Below are 24,803 nucleotides of genomic sequence, written 5' to 3'. Positions count from 1 at the left end.
GCAGAACGCCATCGATTTGGTCTCATTGTAATTCTTTGGCAGCTCTTTTCCCATATTGGAAAAAATGAAGGAAAGGCAACACAATATTGAAATCAAAATCAGAAAATCAGAAGTAGCTTGATGTTGATCACAACATACTGTGATTGTTTTTGTCTCTGGAAGTGTAAACTGTTCAGTTTGTTGAATACAAAGTGATACTTATTATCATGAAATCTGACTTGAATTTAAATATCAGACTAAACACAACAAGTGTGAGATCTTGGCTATCTATGATAGTTGTTTTTCATGAAGGGTAATTATTTATTTGAAGCAGTGGTGTGACATTTGATTACCATAGCAGATGTTTATTTAGAATTACTTTCATTTATCTGAAAAGTTTGCCTCTGATTAGAAATGAGACAAAACACATCTTAAAACACAATAAACAATGAAAGATCATGTCACAAGAAAAATGTTGGAAACATTTACTTTTAACTTGTATATACCAGGGACAAGAATATTTTTTAGCTCAACTACATACTTGGAAAACTGGTATCAGCCAGTGGTTTGGTTTTTAACAGACAGTTGCTTTTGTGGTCCTATGGGAAAAATAATTTCCTGCCCCTCCCTTAACTCACTGAAGCTCTGTGTGTAAACTATAGTGTTGACACAGGAAATGAAACTGTGCAGCAGTTATAAATTCCCAGAGAACAGTGGGGTCTCTCTGAGGGGCAACTTCATGAAGTTGGTATCGTGAGTGTGTGATTACATTGTTTACATTTATTGTTTGAACATTGATTAAACTGAAATTGCAGCAACACCCATTGAATGGTTTGGTATAAACCCAAACTGACTCCGTTCAGCTTTTGTAAACATCTTCAAAAGTACCTTGTAGTGGCACATCAGCTCCTGAGGAGATTAGCAAAATCACCATCTTTAGCAGCGTTACTCAAAGTGAACCTTTGTAGTTTATAATGAATATCCTACTCTCTCCAGGTATACTACATAAATCAAATTAATGTTTTATTTTGTGCAAAATAAAATAGAAGAACATTTGTAATTAGAAAAATATTTTCTATTTTAAAATTTGAATTAAATTAGTTATGTGATTTATTAGAAACTCACCATGTGTGGTTGTACCGTTGTGTTGCTGTTACACTTGGCAGCTTCACGTTGCAGGACAGTATGTAAAGCATGGGCGATGGCACACACAGCCCCGTAAACAGAAAAAGAGAAAGATGGGTCTGCATTGAAGACATCTTCTGTTGTCACACTGGTGCAGTTGCAGACCTGATTACAGAGCTTTCCTTTATTTGCATCTTCCTGTTGACACTGGACTTTGAACAAATGTATGAAATCACTGAAGCCTGGTATTGTTATTACTGGCTCAGCAATCCCAACTACAGTCCCAATTTTTCTGATTCCACTTTCTTTGGGAAGCTTCTTGTGTAAGGACCAGGCATCCACAGCTACCCACACTTTGTTGGTGATGTCATGCTCTATGGCGGCCTTAATGAGGGCTCCAGCCGTCCATTATGGTGCAAAAACAATCTTGACATTAACCCTTTAGAGACTAGATTAAAAACTTTTTCCTCATTTGATCTAATTCTTAAACAGTTTCAGACTGACAAGAAAATAAGATTTAAAAGTACACGCATAAATGTATTTAAGTATCCTTATCAATTGCTATTTTTAATGGTCAATAGAATATGAAACTCATTTCCAACATTCACATAAAACCCTGAAATAATTTAAAAATAAATGATTGAAATAAATAAATGAAATAAATAGTTTATGAAGCAACAATTTTAAATCTTGACAATCAGCCAAGACAAAGAAAGAGAAAAATGACAAAGCACTTAGTTGTATGAAATGTATTTATTGTAATGGAAAAGTGGTACATGTGTAAATATAGAAATGTATGCAAGCTTTAGATGTAAGTGACTGAATATCACGCAGAATTAATTAATTGTTATAAACATTTATGTTTTAAAAGATCTTTGGAAATAAAAGTTTTAGATGTCTAGCATTGCTTAAAACATTGTATTTAAATATACCTGACTACTAAAGATCTCATTAAATATTCCCAGGAAGCAATGAAACATGCACCTCCGTCACCTACAGTCATACGGAGCTACTTCCTTTCTTTATCAGTGTAAATTCGAATACATAAAGAAGAAAAAAAAACATTCTGTGAACACACCTTCTCTTTGCTGTAACAAAAACCTTTCTGAAGTTTTCAAAACTTCTCTGTGTTTTTAGAAATTGCCACCTCCTCCAGCAGACAAACCTAGCTAGATTTTAAGAATTACTAATTAATTAAATTTTAATTCGGATTATTTCAAATCTTATTAATCCTAGAATGCAACGTAGGTTACACAAACAAAAAAAGTTTGTCATTAAGATTCATTATATATCATCCACCGTCCTGTTTCCTCAGATCAACTGCTCCTCTAAGTCCAAAAGGCAAAATCTACAACACTTTGTTCCCATGTGGTAATTAAAAGTACTTTATAAATGAAACTAGATTCCAATAGCATTATTTAATATAAATCCGTTGACTGAAGATTTGAAGATAAATTAGTTGTTTTTTCTTTAGACAAATTCAGCGTTTAATGGGAGAGTCTTATTTGGCTGGGATAATATTTGATAAAAATAGGACTTTCAAAACTCGTAATTCAAACAAGAAAGAGCGTTTTCAGAAGTCCCTGAGATGATCAAGGGACTATTGGTTAACTATCTTTGTGTAACTCTGAATGAGACTTTGGAAGTACTGCTGGGTGTTTTTTTGAGGTTGAAAAATGATGATGCAACATTTTGGCAGGAAATACCAGGATAGAAAAGAGTAGAGACTAGAAAGGACTGCCATTCCATAAAAAAAGTGGATGTACTTTCCGCGGTATACCATATAGACAGTGACATATATGATCCAGATGATTATCAGCAGCAGGAGACAGAAAGTTATGGATTTGGCCTCATTGTAATTTTTTGGCAAGTCTTTTCCAGTGTAGGAGAAACAAAAAGAAAGAATAATCAATAATAAAATTAAAATCAGAGAACCAAATACCTCATTGAAACCCATGCCACAGTGTTCGATGATGATGTCTGAATGTTTCTGTATGTCATTTTGAGGATGTGGGGTAGAAACAGTCAAACCAATGATAAGTAAGACTGCCTGAGAGATACAGGCCACAGAGATGACCAACCACTGCCCTTTGTATTTCATCCACCAACTGAGGATGTTAGGGAACGTGACAGCTATTCTGAAAATGCAAACGATCTGGAAAGAGCGCACAGCAAAACAAGCCAAACAAACTGTGTAGAAAAATATTAGTGGTAAAACCCTCAAGACACAAGAAGCTGTTGTTGGTTCACCAAAGGCAAAGAACACACTAAGACTGGACAGAGCAAGACAGCCTAAAATCAAGAAGCACATCGGTCCTCCTGCAGACTTGACAATGGGAGTCTTGTAATTAATAAAGAAGAGGACAGATACGGCTGCGGTGAGGCCCATGAAGATCAACGCTCCAAGCATGACAACCACAGCGCCACCATGCGAGAAAGGCATGTATTCCTTCTGCCGAGGATAGCATGAAGTACTTCCTGCTTTAGACCATTCTGTGTCGTCACATTTGTGGCATTTGTAAGGATCTGCTGTTGCAACGACACAATACATAGACAGTCAGCAGGTAAGGGTTAAATTAACTGAGACATCATACTACAGTCTTATTTTGTTTGTTCAAAACTATACTTTTCACAAAAATATGAAAAATAAACCTCTGGTCAGTGTATTCGAAATTTCAAAGTTAAAGGTTTAATATTATTATAGCACAAAATGCATTTAGCCAAGAGGAGTTTTCATATTTGGTAAGTTATAGTAATGATTGCACCAAGGCTAAATGAGGCACCATGTGGAAGTTGATTCAGGAGCCCAATTATGATCTATTACATTAAAAGATTTATTTAGAAGGAATTCAGTGCATGAAATATGATCCAAGCACAAATATCAAAAAAGTACTGTATATATATTTGTCAATTGTGTGAAATATTTTAGTAAATCTGACAATTAATGTAGACTTTCCCTTTTTTTCTATGTTTAACATTGATGCCGAATTAGCTACTTCCTAAGTACAAAGCTTCTCTGTAGCCTTCCTTTTTTTCTGTTGCTTTGCATTTGATAGATGAAAAAAAATGAGAAGTTGTTTTGCATGTCAGGATGATTTACCTGTGCTGTTGATATAAGTTCCACTTTCGCATTTTGTACAGCTGAAGCAGCATTTGTTGAGTCCTTTTTGTTCTTTTGCAAATCCAGCATCACATTCTTCGGAGCAAATGGACCTCGGCACCTGGTCAAATCATACATCAGGCACGAAAGTAAATATGGCGTTCATTCAACAAGGAGATGAATTTGTCAACCATGAAGCAATTAAAGCTGTATGAATAAAAAAACACTGTCACGCTTCAGCAGAGATTATTTTCAATGTACATAGAGATCCACATAAGCCAGCTGTCACCATAACTATTATCACCAAGGTAATAGTAGTTACCTTGGTGATAACCTCATAGTTTTTTTCCCTTCTGAACATTTGCTTGCACTAAAAATGGAAGTCAAACATGTATTTTTATTTATTTATTTTTTTTCAGGAAAAATTTCAAAACCTACTTACCGAACCATTTCCATGCCACTGAATTTTGGTCCTGTTGATGAAGAACTGTAAAGACGAGTGATAACTATAAAGGCCAACCTCCTCTGCTTCTCCACTTTTGTTCCAGAAAACTATTGCATATGATCCAAAGGAGGGGTCACCATTCTCATCAAACTGAACACTCTGGTTTAGAAGAGTAAAGTTGGTCTTCCACAGCTCCTTTAATATCTGTTGGTATAAATAGACCTTGGATTATTTACAGGTTTCTCTATGTGCCATTAATAAGATAAAAAAGTATGGATAAAATTACACTATTATAAGTAGCAAGTGTCTATAATTACAAATGGCATTGTAAACCTTTCCACATTGGTAGACCTTGATAATTTTCTCCTTTCGTCTTTTGGAGATCTCTTAGCCTACTTCATGTTGTCTGCCAAGTTCTACTTATATAACCAGATCTGGGTGTGGCTCACAAAGCTGGCCACTCCAAAACTAATCTATGATTTCCCTTTTTTTTTTTTCTTTTTAAATCTGAAACATTTAAATCTAACAAAATGTGAAAACAACAGATGTGCAGTGAACTTTTTATTTCTGGACAGACAGATTTTGAAATGAACTGCATTTATTTATAAAATATAGTTTTATTATTTATTTATTTATTTTCTATTTACTAAGATATTTATTTATTTATACTTAACCATATTTTATTTGCTTTTTAACTATTCAATATTAAAAAAAAGCATTGACAAAAAGTGGAAAGGGAACTAAGTTATATATATAAAACAGAATATCCATCCATCCATCCATCCATCCATCCCGTATATATCCATCCATCCATCCATCTCCTATCTCTCACATTGCAGCACACCATCCATTGATCTCTGCGGCAGTGTGATTACTGCAGTTACAAGCCTGACTGCAAAACTTTTCTTCCGTACCATCTTGGGTCTGGGCTCTGAATGCATTGATGAAATCATTGAAACCTGGAATTTCCATTTTTGGCTCAGCTACCCCAACAACAGTCCCAATTTTCCTGATTCCGTTTCTTTTGGGAAGCTTCTTGTGTAAGGACCAAGCATCTCCCGCTATCCACACCTTGTTGGTGACGTCATATTTTATGGCAGCCTCAACGAGAGCTTCAGCCGTCCATTCTGGTGCAAAAACAATCAAGACATTTACCTTAAGTGACGTAATTTTCTGGAAAACCTCATAGTAGTCCGTGTCATGATCAAGGCCTTTTGAGTAGGCCAGACAGATATCTGTGTGCTCAAGTGTCCGAATGAACAAATCCCGGCCGTCTCTGCCATAGTCGTCGTCAATGTGAAGAAATGAAACCCAGCGCCAGTCGAATTCTCGCAATATCCTTAGAACCACCTCTATCACATCTTTATTAGGATGGACCGTTCGTAGGAAAGACGGGAAATTAGTTTTCCTTGAAAAGACGGAACTGGAAGCTCCATAACTGACCTGTTGAAAGAGACATTTCAGAACCTTCAAGTAACATTGCACAGAAAATTTTTCAGGTTATGTAGAAAGTATTGAAACATCTGGCATGCTTACCATCGGGAAGAAATCCATCATGAAGAGTGGGGCAACACTCAGAGTCCCTGTGCTTGTGTAGGAACCGACCACTGTGACCATTTTGGATGTGAGCCTCTGCGAGTCATTCCAAGGCTGGACGAGACCATCATCAGAGATTAGGTTGAAAACTCCAGGGAAGTTCTGTGTGTCTGAGCAGAGGTCTAATATTTTATAGCCGAGCGTCACATTTGGCAGCAGTTTGGTAGAGTTATTGATCTCCTCTATTGCAAATCTCATCAGCTGAAACCTCCGGTAACTTGACAGGATGAAGGGTTGACTGGGGACAGAGAAATGAGGAAGAGCAACATTTATGATTCAGACCCATTTTTGGTAGTTTGCATTTTTTTGCTCATTGGGTTGCTGCGGAGGAAATTCTTGATCAGATTGGAAATATCAAAGAAACCAAACTTCACCAGAAAGTCAAGCTATTCAGAATAGTCCTTGTTCCATAAGGTCAGCAGATGCTTTTACCATCATCAATACCACACTTTCTTTGAAAAATGTGTCTGTCAACTCAGTAAAACTAAACTTGCTTTTCACCCATAAGCTGCAAACTTGTGCTTTTATAACGGAGTTAAGAATGGTGCAATTGACTGCTGATCTCACTAAAGAGTGAATGAAAATATAAACTAACTAATCCACTACAGTTAACACTATATCTTTCTAAGCAGATATATGTATAGAAGTCGCATGTTATAATTAAAGTTAACCTGTTGTAATTATTTTATTTAATTCATCATGTTAGTGAGTTATTGTGCAAAACTTTGACTCTTTGCCATTAAAGCCAGTGGAGCAACAGGTTGATAGTGTTAAGGGAAGGTTTAATAAATAATCTTTTAATCAACTGCTGTAAAAGTTTGGATATTGGACTTAATATAGCTGTTTTAGAATTGAAATGGTCCCCATCAGACTCTGCTTTCATAACCTTTCTGCTCCCCTGAAGTGAAGTTGTTAGCTCTCCTCTGCAGGTAAACAACTGAAGGCAGGTGACAGCTTTGCCGATTCCAACTGTAAAATTTGCCTTCAAGGATTTTGTAGAGCATCACATGATGTAACAAAAATCCTGGGAAAATCTAACATTAGCATGAAAGGGGCAGTTATAACTTAAAATGTTTCAAATGTGCTGAACAATTGAAGTAACCTTTGCTAAGTTTCTTCTTGAAAATAAAAAAGGCATAAACAAAGAGTAGAAGTCTCACCTTGAGCAGGTAATGGTTTCTGGTTTGTCACGGTGAAGCCCTTTGCTTACATGATGGATGTCAAAAAGTCCACCTATTAAATAATCTCCATCCAGCTCAAATTCTGAGGCTGCATCAGCCTCATTCAGGGAATGCAGGATACACCCCAGCAGATAGAGATGAGCAATAATCCATGTCCTTTCCATGTCTGTTGTTTGCCCCTCTGGTGGAAACTTTTTTGTAGCTTCTTACAGTTCCATGAAAGGTGTTGTTCATGAGTTACCTTGCATACTTTTCATAAGTCTGGGATGATCGAACTCTCATAAACACCTAACTGTAGGATGAGGTGGATTAACAAATCAGCATGCAAAAGTTGTTTTATGTGCTTGTTGCTACATCCTGGTTTCTGAATCGGCTTCTCCTGTGAGGGCAAGTTTGATGACACTATCATGAAAAAAAATCTACGTACTGAGCCAGTTCAGTTTTCAATATACAAATAACGTGCATAAAAAAAAAAAACTCTCTCTACGCAAATCCTTGTAACAGAATAAGGGCTTTTTCAGACAAGATGTTTACTTCCAAGGTGTTTTTATTTCAGTAATTCAAATGAAAAAGTAAAACCTCAGAGCTCTGCCACATATGGGGTGATTACATCCAATAACAATTCAGATTAGAAGAAATTGACAGTGTTACATAAGACCAAAAAATAAATAAACACATTAACCGATTTTAGACTATGTCCATGTACAGTATGGACCACTGAGCAACAGTCCAGGGTATTTTTGTGCCATTTCTAGTCCTCAAGTAGCTTGTAACCCATGTTCTGGATACATCTATATGTGGTAGCTTTAGCAGCATAAACTACACCTGCAATCCTCAACTTGTTTTCCTGAAAACTCTTAAATGGGCTTTGCTTCACCATCCTCTGAAGAATATGAAGGTTCCTGTCGCTTGTCCACATTTTTTTTACACTTTTTTCCCCCTTTCACTTACCTTCCTATAACATGTTTGGATACAGAAGTCTGAGCTTTTTTTTCAAGCAAACTTTTGTGACTTATCTTGCTCATGAAAGTTGTCCAACTAAGTCAACAGTCTCCTCATTCTTACATAAACCACATTTTTTGTATATAAAAAAAAAGTTACCAATTTTTTTCAATCAACTTTTCACTTGTATCACATTATTAACATGTGATATAAGTGAAAATATATCACAATTGTGGTACAAATTTTAGTTAGTACTAAAATTTTTAAGAATTTAAATTTTAGTACTAACATTCTCAGAATACTGGGATCGACTTCTTCCTTCATATTCAAAGTATTTTACCCAATACCATCCAAAATATGAAGCCGAGACACTTTTGTACTGTTCCGAAAGGACACAGCCTCTTTAATAGCATTTGGAGTGGAAAAAAAATTACACTTCCATTTTTAAAATCAAGTTGTTGGTTTTTTTTATTTTATTTTTTTTTACTGTAGCACAAGAAAATAACATGCAATCCATGAAAAACATTAAATTCAGCTCAGAAACCCAATTAACCAGTTTGTCTTTCATCAGTTTTAGGTGAAACAGATTTTTATATGGGGAAATAAGGTGGATGAATGAAAAAGAAAAGATTTCAAAACAAAAATTATATTTTAAAATATATATATATATACTGTATATACACAAATCCAGACAACCCTTTGAAACACAAACTTTTTTTTTTTTTTTTTTTTACAGGAAAATGTTTTGATCCCTTACTACATACAGTGTAAATCAGTTTAGTATTGACAGATTCTCAGCACTTTGTTAGGAAAGGAAAAAAAAATCAAAAGGTTCATAGAAAAATGTATGACCGCCACCAACTTCATCCATTTGTTTTAATAAAGGGTGTCAATCAGTTGTCCTATGTTTCCTCTGCAAAAGAAAGAGAACAACAGTTTGCTTGGAATGACTGTAGCTTTTTTTTTTTTTCTAAGGTAAACGCAGATCATAAAGGACAACAACGGCTAGTCTACAAAATCTAAGTCAAACTCCATTTTCGGAGCACATGGGAAAATGCTCCAAAGAGAAACTGCCTTTCGGAAATTGTTTACTTCGATTTTAACTCAGACGGATGATGTGCTACGGAAACTGATACTGGTTGTGCACATCGGGGAAAAAAAATAGTTTGTAATATCATTATACGGAATAAGTCTGACACTATGCAAATTTCTGGTATTTCCCATTTGAGGCTTAATGTTGAAAACAGAAACACAAATGTGAGTGGATTTACGGTAGGAGACTGCAGGAGAATAAAGATCAGTAACACCATCCTTGAGATATGCATTCATAAACGTTGAGTGGGCTGTCTGAAAATGAGTAAAATAAATCTAAATACGTAGGCTATGCAACAGTTAAATTATACTAAAAAGGAAAAAAAAAAGACGCATGTACCAAACCAAAACAGCCACTCTGAAATCACACTGAGTTCATTTTAAGCGAGACATTCACACATTTATTTTTTTTTTCTGCCCATCATGAATGCATATTCAGATGAAGTGTCACTAAAAACTTCTAGGCAACTTCATTTAGTATTTGTCCAAGACACTTAGAGCAGCAGATACTGAGATCTAGAACATTTATCATTAAGATTTTTTTAAATAAAATTTCATACTTAATCACATTCTTTAGCAAACAAATTTAACTGATTTATAATATATCACTGAATGTGTTACAAATAAGTAGGGACAACATCTGAATTAAACGTCGGCAGACTAAGATGGGGAGATAATGCGGCACTGAAAGATCCACAATTTTGAAAAATTACTGTAATGTCAATTTAGTTTAGCTTCTATTTGATGAATATTTATTCATCCGATGGGGTCAAAAGACAGAACTAAGTTTTAACTACTGCTTAAAAAAACATTATTTTTAACAAAAGAAATTTTTGCAAGTGACTATTTTTGATCCGTGCTGCTCATAACTTCATCCAACACTGTCAATTACGGATCCAAGCTTAAGATTTTTTATTGTTTTTTATTGTTATGTTTCAATGTTGCTGTCCAGCTTACAAAAAAAGAAAAAAAAATAATCTCTAATCTTCAAAACTCCCTTCTAGCTGTGATGACTGCGTTTCAAATGAGACTGAGGCGAAGGGTAAGTTGGAGTTTTTAACTAGCAAACGTTTTCCCTGTGTCTTCCTTGCCTTTATATGTCCTCTTCCCGTGTGTGAAGGGTAGGTATCTGTACTTGATCATATGCTACAGAGAAAAGAGCAAAGAAAGAGAATTAGAGACAGGCAGGTTCTGATTAAATGTTTTCATGACACAAAGAATGGAGATGCACACTTTATGTCAAACAAATAAAGCAATAATTAATCTAAACATAATATACACCAATATTTTAAAAGGTCGTGCAGAAGAAGAGCTGTAAAATAATATTGTCCGTAATGTTAAAGAATTAGTACTGTGGCTTTTCCAAAACAATTAACTTCACTGAGATTAGACAGGTATATGTTTTGCTTGTTTAAAAAGTTATGAATGTATTTTTCTGCTTTTATGTTCAACAGAAGTCTGCGTTGTTCAGCTAAGCTGTCCTTGTCAGCCATACAAAATACTTTCTGCCCTTACAATTGACTAAGCTTACCTTCGTTGCTGTTATTTCAAATGTTAATTTTATCCGTTAGCCCAAACAAGCAACAAGTTCACACACTCTTTGTCTTTCCAGTTGTGGTTTACCTTAATCTGCCTCTTCATGGTGATGCAAAACAGCATGATGAAGTACATTACGAGTATTGGCCAGAACACAGGAACATTGAAGGCTTCGAAAAACGTGCAAATCATGGCGATGACGATGCCTTTTGTTGCAGAGTGCCTGTTACAAAAATTAGAGGAAGACGTCTGTAAGTTTTTAAATGTGAAATGCCAAATTTCTAACATTAAGACAGTGTTGCAGAAAAATGTACTCAAAGTAAAATCTTAGGTTTTTATTAATCTGACGAACATGTCATGATATGTAATTAGTTTTATGCTTATGAACTTGTACCAAATTAATCTTTTTGAGCTTCATACTAAAGGTTAGCTGTTCTCTGAAGCTGTAAGGGAACCAGACTGTCTCTCTCATATGTTTATGATTCTCTGTCCAGGACACATGGTGGTGAAGAGCACGGCAGGTGTAAAGATACAGGTAGAGCGGAGACTCGTGCAGATAGATGAAACACAGCAGGCTGCTGTTGCTGAAGCTTAGCGCAAGCGTCACTTTACAACAAACCTAATCTGGATTTGAACAGAATGCTTTTAAAACTGACGTTCAAAGCACGTCACATGTGGTGGCTAAAGGATAACTCAAATAATTAATAAATGTTATATGTTACCAATCTAATCTTAATATGCAAAGACTTATAAGCGTCAATCATGATTTTGTTTTTTTCTTCACCAAAGCAGTTGCAGTGTAACCAGGGTTGTCGCTATAGACTGTTCTTCACTGATTCTATAAGAAAACCAAACTAATTTTCCAAAACCTGAGTAAAAATGGAGGGATGTCATTGCATCACTATGCAATGATAGTGCATAGCGATGCACTATAACTATGCATCACACTTACTGATATCAATCAGTGTGTCATACAGTTTAATCACACAAATCATATTATCTCTGAATCTATGCCATGTTGTCAGGCCAGTTAACATGCAGTGTGTGTCAAAGTTTAACACTTTCTTCTTAGATGACACTGTTGATCATTACCAGCTGTGTTGAGAGTTAAGCAGGTTTAGAGGAAGCTTTGTTAACTCCCCTTGATGTTTAAAGGCTGAAAACATTTCAGAACGTAGTTAGAAATGGCTTTTATTGGTAAAAATATTGTGGAGGGGGGTGCGTCAGTAGAGTTGTTGCATCTGGTTCCAAGTCATAACATCTACTATTGAAATTAGTTTTATAGTGTCTACATTATTTATGTTCAAGTTTCACCCGTTTCTACTGAAAGTCATCTTCCTCCAAAGAAACTTTGTGTGAATAAATCTGTTGCCACCCAGATCATTCTAAAATAAAACCTCATTTGCCCATTCCTGTTGGGCAATCACAACACAAAGCCAGACCTAGAGCTGAACTCTTACCAGAATTTAAATTCAGGCAACCTCCTGATGAAAGGGCGGAACTCCTCGTTCTGCTTGGTCGGAAGGGATGGGCCCTCATCTACAAGAGAAATTAAGTTACACTCTGCATTCCAAAGGCTTTAACAACGATGGTCTTTGTGGCACTTATTGATACTGAAACCAATTTTGCAAAAAAATTAAATCACATTGGAATGACAAAAATCTATATTGAATAAACATAGCAGATACTTTATTGTTTATTACAAAAACCACACAACATAAAAAAAACAAAAAACGTTATGAATGTAAGTGTCCACTTGCCTTCATCAAGTAAAGAAGGATCCACTTTTGGCGACAGAAATGCAATGAACAGGTTGAGGTGGTAGATTCCCAAAGCGTAAGTTACTATATACCACCCCTGAAAATCAACACAAGAACAAAACATAAAAAACTCTCGGAAAGACAGACAGTTTGTTAATCAAATGTACTCCAACCGATGGTCACAGGACGCACAGGAGAAATAGATACTCACAGCTGGTTTTTTGCATTCAAGGTTTTCTCAAGGTGAATATGGATTTGGAAAGTATTTTTAAAAAATATACAAGTAAAAATTCCAAAAAGGTTTTAATGGTAATACATATGTGTATGGAAACCAAAGTCCCTCTTATTTTTTTCCCACCAGGGGGTCTTTTTCTGGGCTCTAGTGTCCCTTACATGACAGTAGGCTGACAGGAAAGGGGGGAAGACATGCGGCAAATGTCGGCCGGGTCCGGGAATCGAACCCGCGACGGCTGCGTCGAGGACCCAAGGCCTCCAAATGTGGGTTGCACTATCCCCTACGCCACCACAGCACGCCCCCAGGAGTTCCTTTAAATCAAAACAATATGCACATTCTGATTTTTGGAGAAAACAGGGATAATAATCACCTGTAGTATGTACACTCTGATCATGTAGATTGCAGTAAGTAGTAGAGTGAGCGCCCATCGCACCACATAGAAGGGTGTTGACTTGTCAAGCCATGTCTGATAGACCTGTTGAAAAATGAAGGAATTTTTGTCAGCAAATATGCACAATGCCACTAACGTAATATCAGCGACGTGTGTGAACTAAATGATAGTCACCGTTCCAACCCCAGTGAAAAAGGCAGCAACTACAGATGGTTTCCCATGGATTGATTCTCCAACACTGTCCCCTTCTGACATCCTGCCATAAACCAGAAAAAATACATTTTCATTATTGGAGCTTTTGGTGATTTATATGAATGCCACTGGTCTCATCGCAACCTCAAAAACAGCTTTTCATTTGCTCTTGCATGCTGCAGATTTGATAATTGTTGGAAAATTTAACCTTACCCACATAATAATTATTTAAAAACATTTTTGTTCCAGTTAATAACAAAGCCTTACTGTTGAAGTTTGCTCTCGCAAAATGAAAGTTTGATTTACCTTCAGAGGAGCTGAATTTTATAAATAACCTAGCATTAAGCTTTCAAGTACCTATATTTCAAATCTCACTTTGTTACATCATCAAGTGATTGATTAGCTCACACAAGTCCAGTTTCTATTGACAAATCAAATTTAACTATCATGGTGTATGTCACAAGAACATGATCTTTTGGCTGAACAAAACAACTACTCCATGTCGTTCACAACATTTGGTGATTTTAGTGTGGTCTGAAGGTACTTTTAATGTTCATTCAGATTAAATTTTTTCTTTGACATTGACATACAACTCCTGTGAAGGGTTTGCTGACATACCCATTGTAAGTACTCATCACCAATCCCTTAAGAGTTTAAAGTTTAGCAATAGACAGACGTGTGGGAGAGACTACATTAAGGAATACGATGTAGTAAGTCTAACAAATACGACTTTAGAGTCTTACCACGGGTTTCATACTAAAAATGGCAATCAGGAAATTAACTGTCTGTTGAATGGAGAATGACTTCTGTTGCTATTGCTAGTTACCAATTCTACCTTACTGAAGCTTACGTTTACGTAGTATATTGCTTTTTAATATCAAGAAAGAGGAATTTGCAGAGAAGCTAAAGAATAAATTATGTTAACTAATACATTTTAACATTAACATATAAGCTGATTTGAAAAACCGTGGAAAACTGTTCCTGGTTGTGGTTAGCAAAGATTTGTTTAAATACAAGCAAACCAGCGCTGGGTTTTGTCGATGTAAACAGATTCACGGGGAATGTACATCGAATAAGTGTGAATGACATTTCCTTTGTGACATAAATCTGAACTATCCGCATTAGCTTAAAAATTAGCTTTAGAAATAGCTAACTAGACATGTAAATGTACGTTACCCTTTGGTCCAAATTGTAGCCGGCATGGGTTATGTAGTTCTTGTAAGAGCCTACGTTACTTACAATCGTTCAGAAAGCAACGTCATCTACCTACATTTCCCACAATTCATAAGCAGAGGCAATTGCAGCGCCTCCAAAGTACGTGTAGTTCATTACAGCTTCTTGTTTAGTGGTGGGAGCCTGTTAAAAGGCTCCTAAGAACTACAAATACCAGCAGTGAATAAGAAAACTGGACAACTCACTTCCGGTGATCCGTTTCTACGTTACCAGCGGTTTCGAAGCTAGTTTATTTTAGCATGTTTAAAAAATATGTTTTCTCTAGAGAACATGTTTATGTTCAAATAATAACGAAACATTTTTACGTCTGAACACCAGATGTATTCCACCTTACTGTAGCTCGGTGGTGCTGGCAATTATAACGAAAAACAACAATGACAGTAATTTCTTACCTGATATGGCCTCTGAGTCACTACCCGGCTCTACCTAGCTAGCTACACTAGCCACTTCTCGTGTGAACACGTCAGTACTTCCGCGAACACGAGGGCATTCAAGTATGGTAGGCCGTTGTAACATATAATCACCGACCTCAACGCTCATTCATACTTTCAACTCCGCCTGTCGCCCAATGACTGCTGGAAAAGGACACCAGCACCCCGCAACCCCCCAAGGACAAGGGGCTATAGATGATGGATGGGAGGATGTAAACTTTTCCCTGGTCTATCTTCTTCCACCTAACCCTATCACCCACAAAATGACCATTAAGTTATTAGTATTTAACTTGTATTAAATTATTTAACTTATATAATGTTGAATAGCATGTATTTAACTTGTTAAATACAGGTTAAATACTCATCGCCTAACTTAAGGACCAAATCTTAATTTGCTATTTTCAGACATTTGCTTTATTCATTCCTCTCTAAAAATATTTAATCATGGATATTTGCACAATATCACTCAATTACTCAATATACAGGAATGAGAAAATACTTGAAAACTTGAGATGTGAGTTGAAACTCTTTATTAATATGATAAGGAGAGACATTAAGGAGGGGAAATATTTAAAATGATGATTTAACGAAAAACACTGTGTTTAGCAAAATACACTGAAGAACATCTTACATCGCTTTACAAAACTAGTAAAAAAAAAAAAAGAAAGGATATTTCAGAATATTTCAACAAAACATTTTTTATTTACATTTTGAAATTCCATTTACCTAATACTGATCATTTGGACATTTAACTTTAAAGCATTAAAGTGCTTGTTCTTAGACCATGCAGTGGTGAGTGGGTGACATTATGTTTCTCACTGAGGAGTCTTCAAAAAGAAGCCATTTTCTAAGGATTTTAGAAAATGGGCATAAATTAGGTTTTTATTTTGGTGCAGACCAAAGTTCTGCACATAAATGTGATGGTATGAAACAATTTTGTTGTTGTTGTTGGTTTGAAATCTACACAAAAAACTGGAATGGAGTCATAAAAAAAGAACCATAAAGACACACACAAAAAAACTTTGAAAAAGTCTTAAGCCATCTTCCTTTCTTCTTATCATTTTTCCCTTGAGTAACTGCGAAACTGGGCATTCCATTAGTAAACTAAAAGGGCTTTGAGAAAAGGTTTTCAGTCTTTGTATAGTTGAAAAATGATTTAAGACTATTCCATGCTATTCCTGCAGTACTCAACATATGGTGGCCTTGCCCTGCAAGGACTTTCAAGCTACTCTGAAAACGCATCTTGATAAACAGGGGTATTATTCTTAATTTATTATTTACACAACAAATTAAAATCCAGTAATTTCACTATAATACTGTTTCAGAAGCTTTGTTTCTTTCTGCTGTTTGTGGATATGTTACTAAAATAAAGGACAAGCACAGTATTTTCTAGAGCATATTAAATAGTAAAAGCTATAACACTTGTTAACATATACACAAGTAAAGCTGAAGCCAACATAATGGACAACATATTCAAACAAAAGTTATTCATGTTGTCATAGTTATTAAAAAAACATAACTGTATTATTGTAGCCATAGTATTGACTTACTATTCAGTCCTAAACATTTGGTTCATACAGCATTATTTAGAATCTAAATACTCTTAACCACATCTATTCCAAAACATTTACAACATACTCTATATACATTTGTACAAGTTAGGAAAAAAACTGAAAATAAAATAAATAATTTAGTTGAGAAGAAATTATATGCAAACAAACAAAAATACACCGTAAAACTTGTAAAATGGTAGCTGGCTTTCTACATGTGAACATTATGACGGAAAAAAATAGTTGTAGGTGTACTGTTTAAAAAGTCACGGTTATATCTGTAATTTACTTTGCATGAGTGGAATTGTTTGCGTTATCCTGTGGAGGAAAATGTTTTTTAAAGCTATTGAGAAGAATCCAAAGGAAAGTTAATTCTTTGGGAAAGATCAAAACTCTCGAAACCACCAGACAAAGTGATGGAGCACATAAACAAGCAATTAATTATGTTGACATAAAAAAAAAAGTGCAGTCTCAGTGAACATCACTCTCCATGAATTCCTCCTTGATGGAATGCTTGCTTCGGGACTCTTTGCAGTCAGGCATGTCAAAACCAAAGTCAGCCCATTCATCAGGAGCTGGGGTCATCCCAGATGGCCCCACAACGCCAGGCCTATTGGGGATTGTGATGGTGTGGCGAACACGAAAGTGCACAGCCTCCATGACCCGCTGACGCTGCAGCTCCCCGCCTGCCGCCCCGATAGCTGCCATCGCCGAGGCTGCCATGTTGCTGCTGGAGCGAAGCAGCTGCTGGCCGTGGTATTCGTGGTGATGGGCGGAGTTGGGAAGTTGATGAACAGCTCCTTGTTTCATGTCCTGCAGACCTCGCCAGATTGCCAGGCGAGACTGTTCGGGTATCTTCAGAGCAGCTAAATCCTGGGGAAGGTACAGACCAGAATGTAAGAGAATGTAAAATTGTAATAACACAAAAGCACAAAAGAGAAGAATTACAGTGCCCTCTTGTGGTTGAATAAAAATCAGTTTTTATGGGGACCGACAGCATTTAAAAGAATAAGTCTTTACATCAACTATTAAGCAAATTACAGGTTTAGTGTTTTTGTTGTGCTGTGCTCTTTGCTTGATTTCTTTTCCTTTTTCTATATAGCCAAATCCGTAAAGGTGTGTCATGTAAATGATTCATTTCAGAGTAGTTACCTCCATTGTAAGGGTTTGGAGATGGTAGACAGACTGGAGGCCTTGTGAGGTGAAGAACTCAATGAAGTTCTGACAACCCAGACTGGTGAGAAAACTGTATGGAAAGAAAAGCAGGGCTTCTTAGACCAAAACTACAGCTGAAGGAAGGACTAAAATATTAGCATTAATTATTTAAACACCATTGTAAACTATAATTATTCCTTAGCAGAACGAGGAACATCAAAACTTTAGCTTATTGAGTACATTTGATTTAATAAAAGACTGTAAAAGTACAGAATTTTTTATAATTTTGTGTCAATTTTTCTTTGATCAATTGTTTATCATAATTTTTTCATTTCTGTATTTATTTTGAGACTGAGTGACAGATTTACTGCACAACTCTATTATCAAGTGCTTATGCAAGGTTACACGGCATGATAGATGCGGTGGAAGCAAGAGCATACACATGCATTTGTATTAATGATTCATGAGGACATTCTTGATTTTCTGAAAAACCTTTATTATAAATACATGAAATGTTAAAAGTCGTGGTAATACAAAGAGGTTGTAAAAAGAGCTTGTCTGTACATTGTAACTGTTCAAATATTCAAAACAGTCCCCCGAAAAACCAAAAGGATGGTGTAGCAAAACTGTCAAATATATCTTAAAGACCAGGGAGTGCACTGACACATTATCCTCAACAAAATATATATAAAAAAAGAATGTGGGGAAAAAAAGCTTTAAATTAATACAACTTAAACATTTTCTTTATAGAAAAATAGCAGTAGTGCATTGCAAAGCCAGACTGTATACACAGTGACAGAATGAAGGATTTTAGATCTAAGTTCGCAACTAATAACAAATCGTTGCTGTCGGACAAAAATTTCATAACTCCAAAAAATTTTACCTTTGCAAGAAAAGTAAATGAATTTACATGTGACATGCTCATCGATGTATTTCAATAATTATCAATGGAACCACAGAGAGGAATAAAGAGTGAGCAACTGAGTTGATTCTCACAACAAAATCAAAAATAGAGAAACAAAGTTTTTGCCCGACAGCGACAAAATGCTATTGCAGGCATAATGAAGGTCAACACCTCTTGACCAGCTTTGCTACGTAAACAGACATTTTGATGTTTCAGGTTTGTGCCTTCGTGGTCATCACAAAGCATTTTAAAAGCAGTTCTGAAGTTGATGGAGAATGCTAGACAATACGATGGCCAAATTATGGGGAGAGAAATAATAATAATAGAAAACAAAATCCAAATATATATTTTTAAAAAACTGGACCTTCATTATGGCGGCAGTTATAAGGTATAGAGATCTGCATTGTAATTGCAAGCTTTTGTAAAGCAGCCATAATCACACCAAACTGTCTACATTTAGACATTACCTGGCAAAAAGTAAACTTAAACATGGCCAAAATAATAATAATAATAAAAAAGTAACCACTGAAGTATCAACATCCGACTATTTCACATTTAACCCAACAAGTGCATCTGACTGCCGGCTGGCCTTTTACAGTTGGCTAAAGAAGGAGTGTCACTGCAGGGTGAGGTACCTGACAAGGCTGGGGTCAGGGTTATAAGGTGGCGGGCTGCAGTGGGAAGCAGACACTATATTCTGACTGCTGTGGCCACTGTTCATGTCACCATTACCCTGCATGTGGTTGCTGTTGAGAATGCTCTGACCTAAGGGGAAGAGAGGAATGATCAAGAACTGTGTCTTACTGGGTTTGTACTGGATGTGCTACAAGTCTAATGGCAGATTTTAGGACAGGTCATAAGAGTGTTGCAAACACTTACCCATGTGAGCGAGGGTGGGGTTGGCGTTGGGATGCTGCTGAGGTTGGTGCCCCACCATCTGGTTGAGGGACTGCGTCTTTCCAAGGCCACTGTGTGAATGCATCTTGTTCATGTTGGACAACGGAGAATAAGAGGAGGGGGACGCTATATGGTTCCTGTTGGAAGAAAATAACAAAACGAAGGATAAATTAAAGTTTTATATTGCATACTTAGATGGTCTAGTGTGGTAAAAAGTATCAACAAAACCAAAATCAGACAGCATAATTCAACAATTAAACAGTAAAATGTCTCAGGAACATTTGCACATTAGTTATGGCATTTGTTTTTGCACTGAGCAGTGCTAGTGAAGTTTTTGTTCTTCAGTCATAATTCAAGCACAGTTGCAGCATGTGCATGTTTTAATTGAACTCACGGTCTCTGCAGCAGCTGTTGTTGTGTTTGTTGTCTGTAGGAGTCCACCAGTGGCTGCGGTACCAACTCAACCAGCTCCAAACTATCTTTAATCTTCATCAGCAGCTCAAAATTCTCCCGCCCACGAACCTGCACACAAAGACAGCATCAGCGATAATGACGATCAATAGTCAGTACCATTGACAAACTAGCGTTACATTTAAGAGGCGACAAAATCCAGTTTGTACAGCAGGGGGCGCTAAAACCAAGCACACCAAGAACGAAGCGGATTAACAGAGCTGGAGACATTTCCTATTGATTTATATGTATGAAAAGTGTAAATTCCTTTAAAATTGTGTTTCTAGCTGTAGGACAGTTTTCTTCAACTTTGTGCTGGGAATGTTATAAATAAAATAATATTTAAAACTCCAGAACAGTTATTTTCTGTGTCATAATAATGTAAAATGAGCTTCATTCGAGATCTCTGCCTTACTGTGATTTTGTGCAGAAAAATAAGGCAATCAGAAATGAATGTCTGCAATGACTTGTCTACTGCTGGATTAAATTTTATAGCTTACATTGCTAAAAGATCAGATACAGACAAAAGGTTTTAATTTATTATTAGTAGTAACAGGAAAAATCTGTCCAAGTAATTCTTACAGGAATATAGTAAATCTCTTCCTCTCCATGCCGTCTTTTCCTTATGTTGATATGTGGACTGGAAATATTTGGTGGACTCTGTTTAAAATCTGCAAACATCAGAAAACAATGTCATTCAGATTTTAAAAACTCAAAAAAAACATTCAAAGCCACTCTTGACTTTTGAAATGTTTTAGCAACACATAGAACATTATTCATTTTTATCAACTCACTGCGCTTGTTGGCACTTCCGTTTTTGGCCACACTGTCATTCAGGGCCTGTTGCTCCCTGAAGTGGTCCTCATCTGCTTTGCGGTCTCTGCCAGGACATGCGCATATCCGACCCTCAAACGATCGTCTGCCCAACACCTGGCCACTACAGAGATCATCACAGAATTGAACGTGTTTGTTGACAAAACCTTAACTGGTCCAAAATATATTGAATTAAAATGACAGAAAAAGAACTGAAAAGTTTATTTAATGTTCCTCTGCTCTGCTGCTGACCTGTCAACACTTTGACTTTTGAATAATCATCAAAAGAGCATTTAGACTTAGATCAACACATCTACATCTAAATGCAGTGTAATTTAAAAGAAGAGCTATTGTGGGGAGTCTTGTGTCAATTACTTACTCTCTGGTTTCCAAAGTAATGATGATGAGAATTGGTCTCCTGTTCATCCCACCCACACAGCTGCTGTTGCACATGAAATTATAAAGGATGGTAGTAAACTCAGTCCCAACCTGAAAGACAGAACAACATATTTAGGCTAAACGGCCTTAGTCTGACTGACACTTTCAAATAAGCTTCAGAATTGTTATTCCTCAAACTATTCCTTTCATGACATTAATTAACCAATAGGGGGGGGTGTTGTAGTGCACTTTGATGTGAGAAGAGACAATCGTGCCTTTTATTGCCCTCCACAGGTGCAATCACAGACATGATGATGCCTGTTCATGTCTGCACATGCCTGGACGCTTTATTTATAGATGTTTCATACAAGTACCTGAGGTACTTGTATGAAATTCACTTTTTCTCTGTAATGATCTTGACTAAGTGACTTGTGAGTTTTAACTTGTTTCTAATTTCAGTAGAAAATACAAAAGCATTCAAATACCACCCCATTTTTTTGCTTGCTTTTTTTCTTCTTTTTCTGTTCATTTAACATCTTTGAGACTTTCATGTCACGAGAATTTACTAAAAGTTCACAACTTAAAGAGGATATGTCTTCAAAGATTTTAAATCACAAGTTCTTTAGAGTGTTATTTTTTCATTTTGCTGTCCAACACATTAGCATCATTTAGAGAGATCACAATGAACACAAAGTTTCCTTTCATGCAGATGATGTCTTTCTATTTATTTCTAAATTTCTTGACCGTGTGTTTTCAGTTCTCATCCATCCAACTAAATGCATTTCATTGTGTGTCTCACTTATTCACAGAAATGTTGAACCACCAACCTGCGGAGCTTCATAGGGCACAAAGACACTTTGCCTGCCAGTGACTGGATCATCCACATGCTGACAAAGGTTGTTTCCCTCTACTCTGATCAGGTGACTGGCTGGAGCTGTTTGACCTGAGGGGACAGTAAGCATTGAGTTTGTTGATTTACATCCAAACAATGTATTTAGTATAAATCCCTTGAAGTGACTAATGTGACATTAACTCAAAAGCAATCGATTGAATGGAACTAATAAACAAAACTGAGCTTTTTTTCTACATTTCTTTTACATTTCGCATAATACAAGCTTTGCATGTCATATGAAATGTAAAGCTTGCTTAATTATACCATCATTGAATTCCCGTCCAAGTTCGTGATTGGGGCACCGTTTGACGACCTCTGTGACGTGCTCTGCCTTTTTGTAGACTGGCATGGCTCGGATGATGCTCCCATGAGGAGGAGAGGACGACACCTTGATCTGGATTGGGCAGGTTTTGGCAATCTGACAGTAGAGCTTCTTCAGTAAAGGAGAGTACTAGAAAAACAAAGAGATACCAGAAGTTAGTTCCGTGGAATAATAATAGTAATAATAATATTGAGTTTTTAAGAATAAAATGAAAAGAAATTGAAAATGAATGACCAGAAATGAAAGTGCTTTCTAGACATTTTCTGGGAACAATTCAGCTGATATGTTGTGCTAACACATGTAACATGATAGCATATTTTTCTTTCTTTTTGAAAGTAAACTTGCATATTACATTGAATGCATTTTGAATGTGAAACTTTTTTACATGTAAGCAACAGTCACAATGATTGCACAAACACACAACATTATAACAGCCAATGAATGAAATTAGCACAGTGCTCTAATAGCATTTTTGTCACAAAAATGTCTCAAAGTGCAGAGAAATTAATTCACTGATTGAAAAACTGAATGTAAGTGCAGACAAAACGACAAAAACAGAAGAACATGTCTGACATAAATATGAACAAGAGCAAGATTCTACAGGGAAAGAAACAAACAGCACTGTTAACCAATTACCTGAAATTTATTTTAAAATATGTAATCTGATGTTAGCCTATCACTAGAAATAAATTACACTATATGCCTGACTGGATCTGTTCGTGAACCGCAGATTGCAGAGGTCATACTGTATGACCAGAAGTAGAAAAAAAACAAACAAACAAAACAACTGGAAACCAGCGGACTAAAAGAAACAATATTTTCTCTTAAGTCCCTCAAGTTGATCTCTCTTAACAAAAAAAAGTAAAAAGAAAATATGCTGATCTGTGTTAAAGCCAAATCTTTTGCAATCCCTTGGTTTACAATCGTCTGCTCATGTACACGCATGCATGCGAGAGTGTAAGTGCCAGAAACATGTGCATAAAAATACTTAGCAAGAAATAAAACAGGCTCAGCATGCCACAACTCAATCTACAACCTTCCAGGAAAAAAACCCCAAGAAGTCTGTTCAGGCTTGTACAGACATGCTGTGATGTGCTAAAAAGCAAATAAAATAGCACCTCTCATAGGAGGGATAAAGTACATGCAGCTCTCGAATGTAGCATACAGAAACATGAGGGTGGAATCTTGTCTTTTTTCATAGATGGAAGACAAGAAAAATAACAGAACCATAGAATTAATAGAACCATTATGTAAGTGGCTCTGGATGAAATCTGTAGATGTAAAATATCAGCTGCGATTCATCTTTACCTATTATTTTCCAATGATAATTGTCTCAAAAGTGAATAATTTGACAAATTCCAAAAATAATAGTAGTCACTTTACATTTCATGGACCGGTCTACTGTTTCATCTTGGAAGTGAAGTTTTATTAACAATACATTTTTGAGACATTTTGGGTCTAATAACAGATGTAGTCTGGAGTGGTAAAGTCTTAGTGACACTTACTATCGCAAAAGTCTGATTTTAGTATGAGCAGGGAAAACACCGCTTGTAAAGTTTACAAGGTTGAGCTGACTACACTCTTTCTCCAGGAAAAAGAGTAAAAAAAAAATAAAAAGGATAAATCACAGGAACATAAAAAAACTTTCTTATAGGAAACTCTGGGAAATGTGAGGTCATGTCTACATTTCATTCAGACTGCAAGACAGAGGAAGAGATCAAGACTTTCAGCAGGCAGCAAGAAAGCTTAACGTATTACTGAAAAGTCGCTGTGATTTTGAGCTTTTAACTCCATCAGTCATTGGGTGAGAGGTGAGGCACACCCTGAACAGGTTGCCAGTTCGTCACAGGGCAACACACAGACACAGAGGATAAACAACCAACAACACATATTCTCACACATAAAGGCAGCTTCGACTAACTAAGTAACCTAACAGTGATGTTTTTGAACTGTGGGAAGAAGCCAGAGTACTTGGAAAGACACCAGGCATTCACAGGGAGAACATCCAAACTTCAGGCAGAAAACCATAGACTAAGATTTGAACCCTGGGTCTTTTTACTGTAAGGCAACACTGCTACCGACTGCCCATGCATGCAAGCTTTACGTCTTCTCATTTTAAAATTCCTCAACAGCGATTGGAAATAGGCCACAAAATTCTGATCGCTGCATTTCTCGTCACTGTTGAAATCCTTGATGGAAAGCTA

The 24,803-nt window shown here is 36.3% G+C and overlaps 3 protein-coding genes and 1 long non-coding RNA gene across 9 annotated transcripts in view; all 4 read right to left on the bottom strand.

Annotated features, from left to right (window-relative positions):
• Positions 1–3,605: 3,605 nt before the first annotated feature.
• Positions 3,606–5,095, bottom strand: LOC122836609. Its single transcript, XR_006371576.1, has 3 exons — positions 4,647–5,095; positions 4,205–4,325; positions 3,606–3,633 (listed from the first exon to the last, which is right to left on the bottom strand). It is a non-coding gene; the product is annotated as an uncharacterized LOC122836609 (long non-coding RNA).
• A 382-nt stretch (positions 5,096–5,477) lies between these two features.
• On the bottom strand, positions 5,478–7,653 carry LOC122830100 (taste receptor type 1 member 2-like). The gene is made up of 3 exons (XM_044115172.1): positions 7,406–7,653; positions 6,186–6,483; positions 5,478–6,092 (listed from the first exon to the last, which is right to left on the bottom strand). The coding sequence occupies exons 1-3, from the start codon at positions 7,588–7,590 to the stop codon at positions 5,478–5,480; spliced, it is 1,098 nt and encodes a 365-aa protein (XP_043971107.1). The 5' UTR covers positions 7,591–7,653.
• A 682-nt stretch (positions 7,654–8,335) lies between these two features.
• On the bottom strand, positions 8,336–15,315 carry rer1 (retention in endoplasmic reticulum sorting receptor 1). Of its 3 annotated transcripts, XM_044126116.1 has the most exons (8): positions 14,751–14,913; positions 13,557–13,638; positions 13,362–13,466; positions 12,757–12,853; positions 12,457–12,535; positions 11,084–11,219; positions 10,552–10,606; positions 8,336–9,281 (listed from the first exon to the last, which is right to left on the bottom strand). In XM_044126116.1, the coding sequence occupies exons 1-8, from the start codon at positions 14,774–14,776 to the stop codon at positions 9,271–9,273; spliced, it is 591 nt and encodes a 196-aa protein (XP_043982051.1). In that variant the 5' UTR covers positions 14,777–14,913; the 3' UTR covers positions 8,336–9,270. The 3 variants fall into 3 exon arrangements, with proteins under 3 accessions (XP_043982051.1, XP_043982052.1, XP_043982050.1); XM_044126117.1 differs by lacking the exon at positions 14,751–14,913 and adding an exon at positions 15,200–15,315 and having other exon boundaries at positions 8,746–10,606; XM_044126115.1 differs by having other exon boundaries at positions 8,746–10,606; positions 14,751–14,907.
• A 478-nt stretch (positions 15,316–15,793) lies between these two features.
• tp73 (tumor protein p73) overlaps positions 15,794–24,803 on the bottom strand; it is a 30,650-nt gene continuing 21,640 nt past the window's right edge. For all 4 annotated transcript variants that reach the window (XM_044125739.1, XM_044125747.1, XM_044125761.1 and 1 more), the window contains 10 exons: positions 22,542–22,728; positions 22,213–22,328; positions 21,387–21,496; positions 20,989–21,131; positions 20,777–20,865; positions 20,139–20,266; positions 19,727–19,881; positions 19,483–19,612; positions 17,941–18,034; positions 15,794–17,661 (listed from right to left, as the gene is read on the bottom strand). In XM_044125739.1, the coding sequence (XP_043981674.1) occupies positions 17,260–17,661; positions 17,941–18,034; positions 19,483–19,612; positions 19,727–19,881; positions 20,139–20,266; positions 20,777–20,865; positions 20,989–21,131; positions 21,387–21,496; positions 22,213–22,328; positions 22,542–22,728 (1,554 nt within the window). In that variant the 3' untranslated portion in view covers positions 15,794–17,259. The remainder of the gene's footprint in view (positions 17,662–17,940; positions 18,035–19,482; positions 19,613–19,726; positions 19,882–20,138; positions 20,267–20,776; positions 20,866–20,988; positions 21,132–21,386; positions 21,497–22,212; positions 22,329–22,541; positions 22,729–24,803) is intronic.

Source organism: Gambusia affinis, linkage group LG01 (assembly GCF_019740435.1).
Source record: "Gambusia affinis linkage group LG01, SWU_Gaff_1.0, whole genome shotgun sequence".
NCBI lineage: Eukaryota > Metazoa > Chordata > Actinopteri > Cyprinodontiformes > Poeciliidae > Gambusia > Gambusia affinis.
The sequence above is the reverse complement of the archived record's forward strand: the minus strand, read 5'-3'. Positions and strand labels throughout refer to the sequence as shown.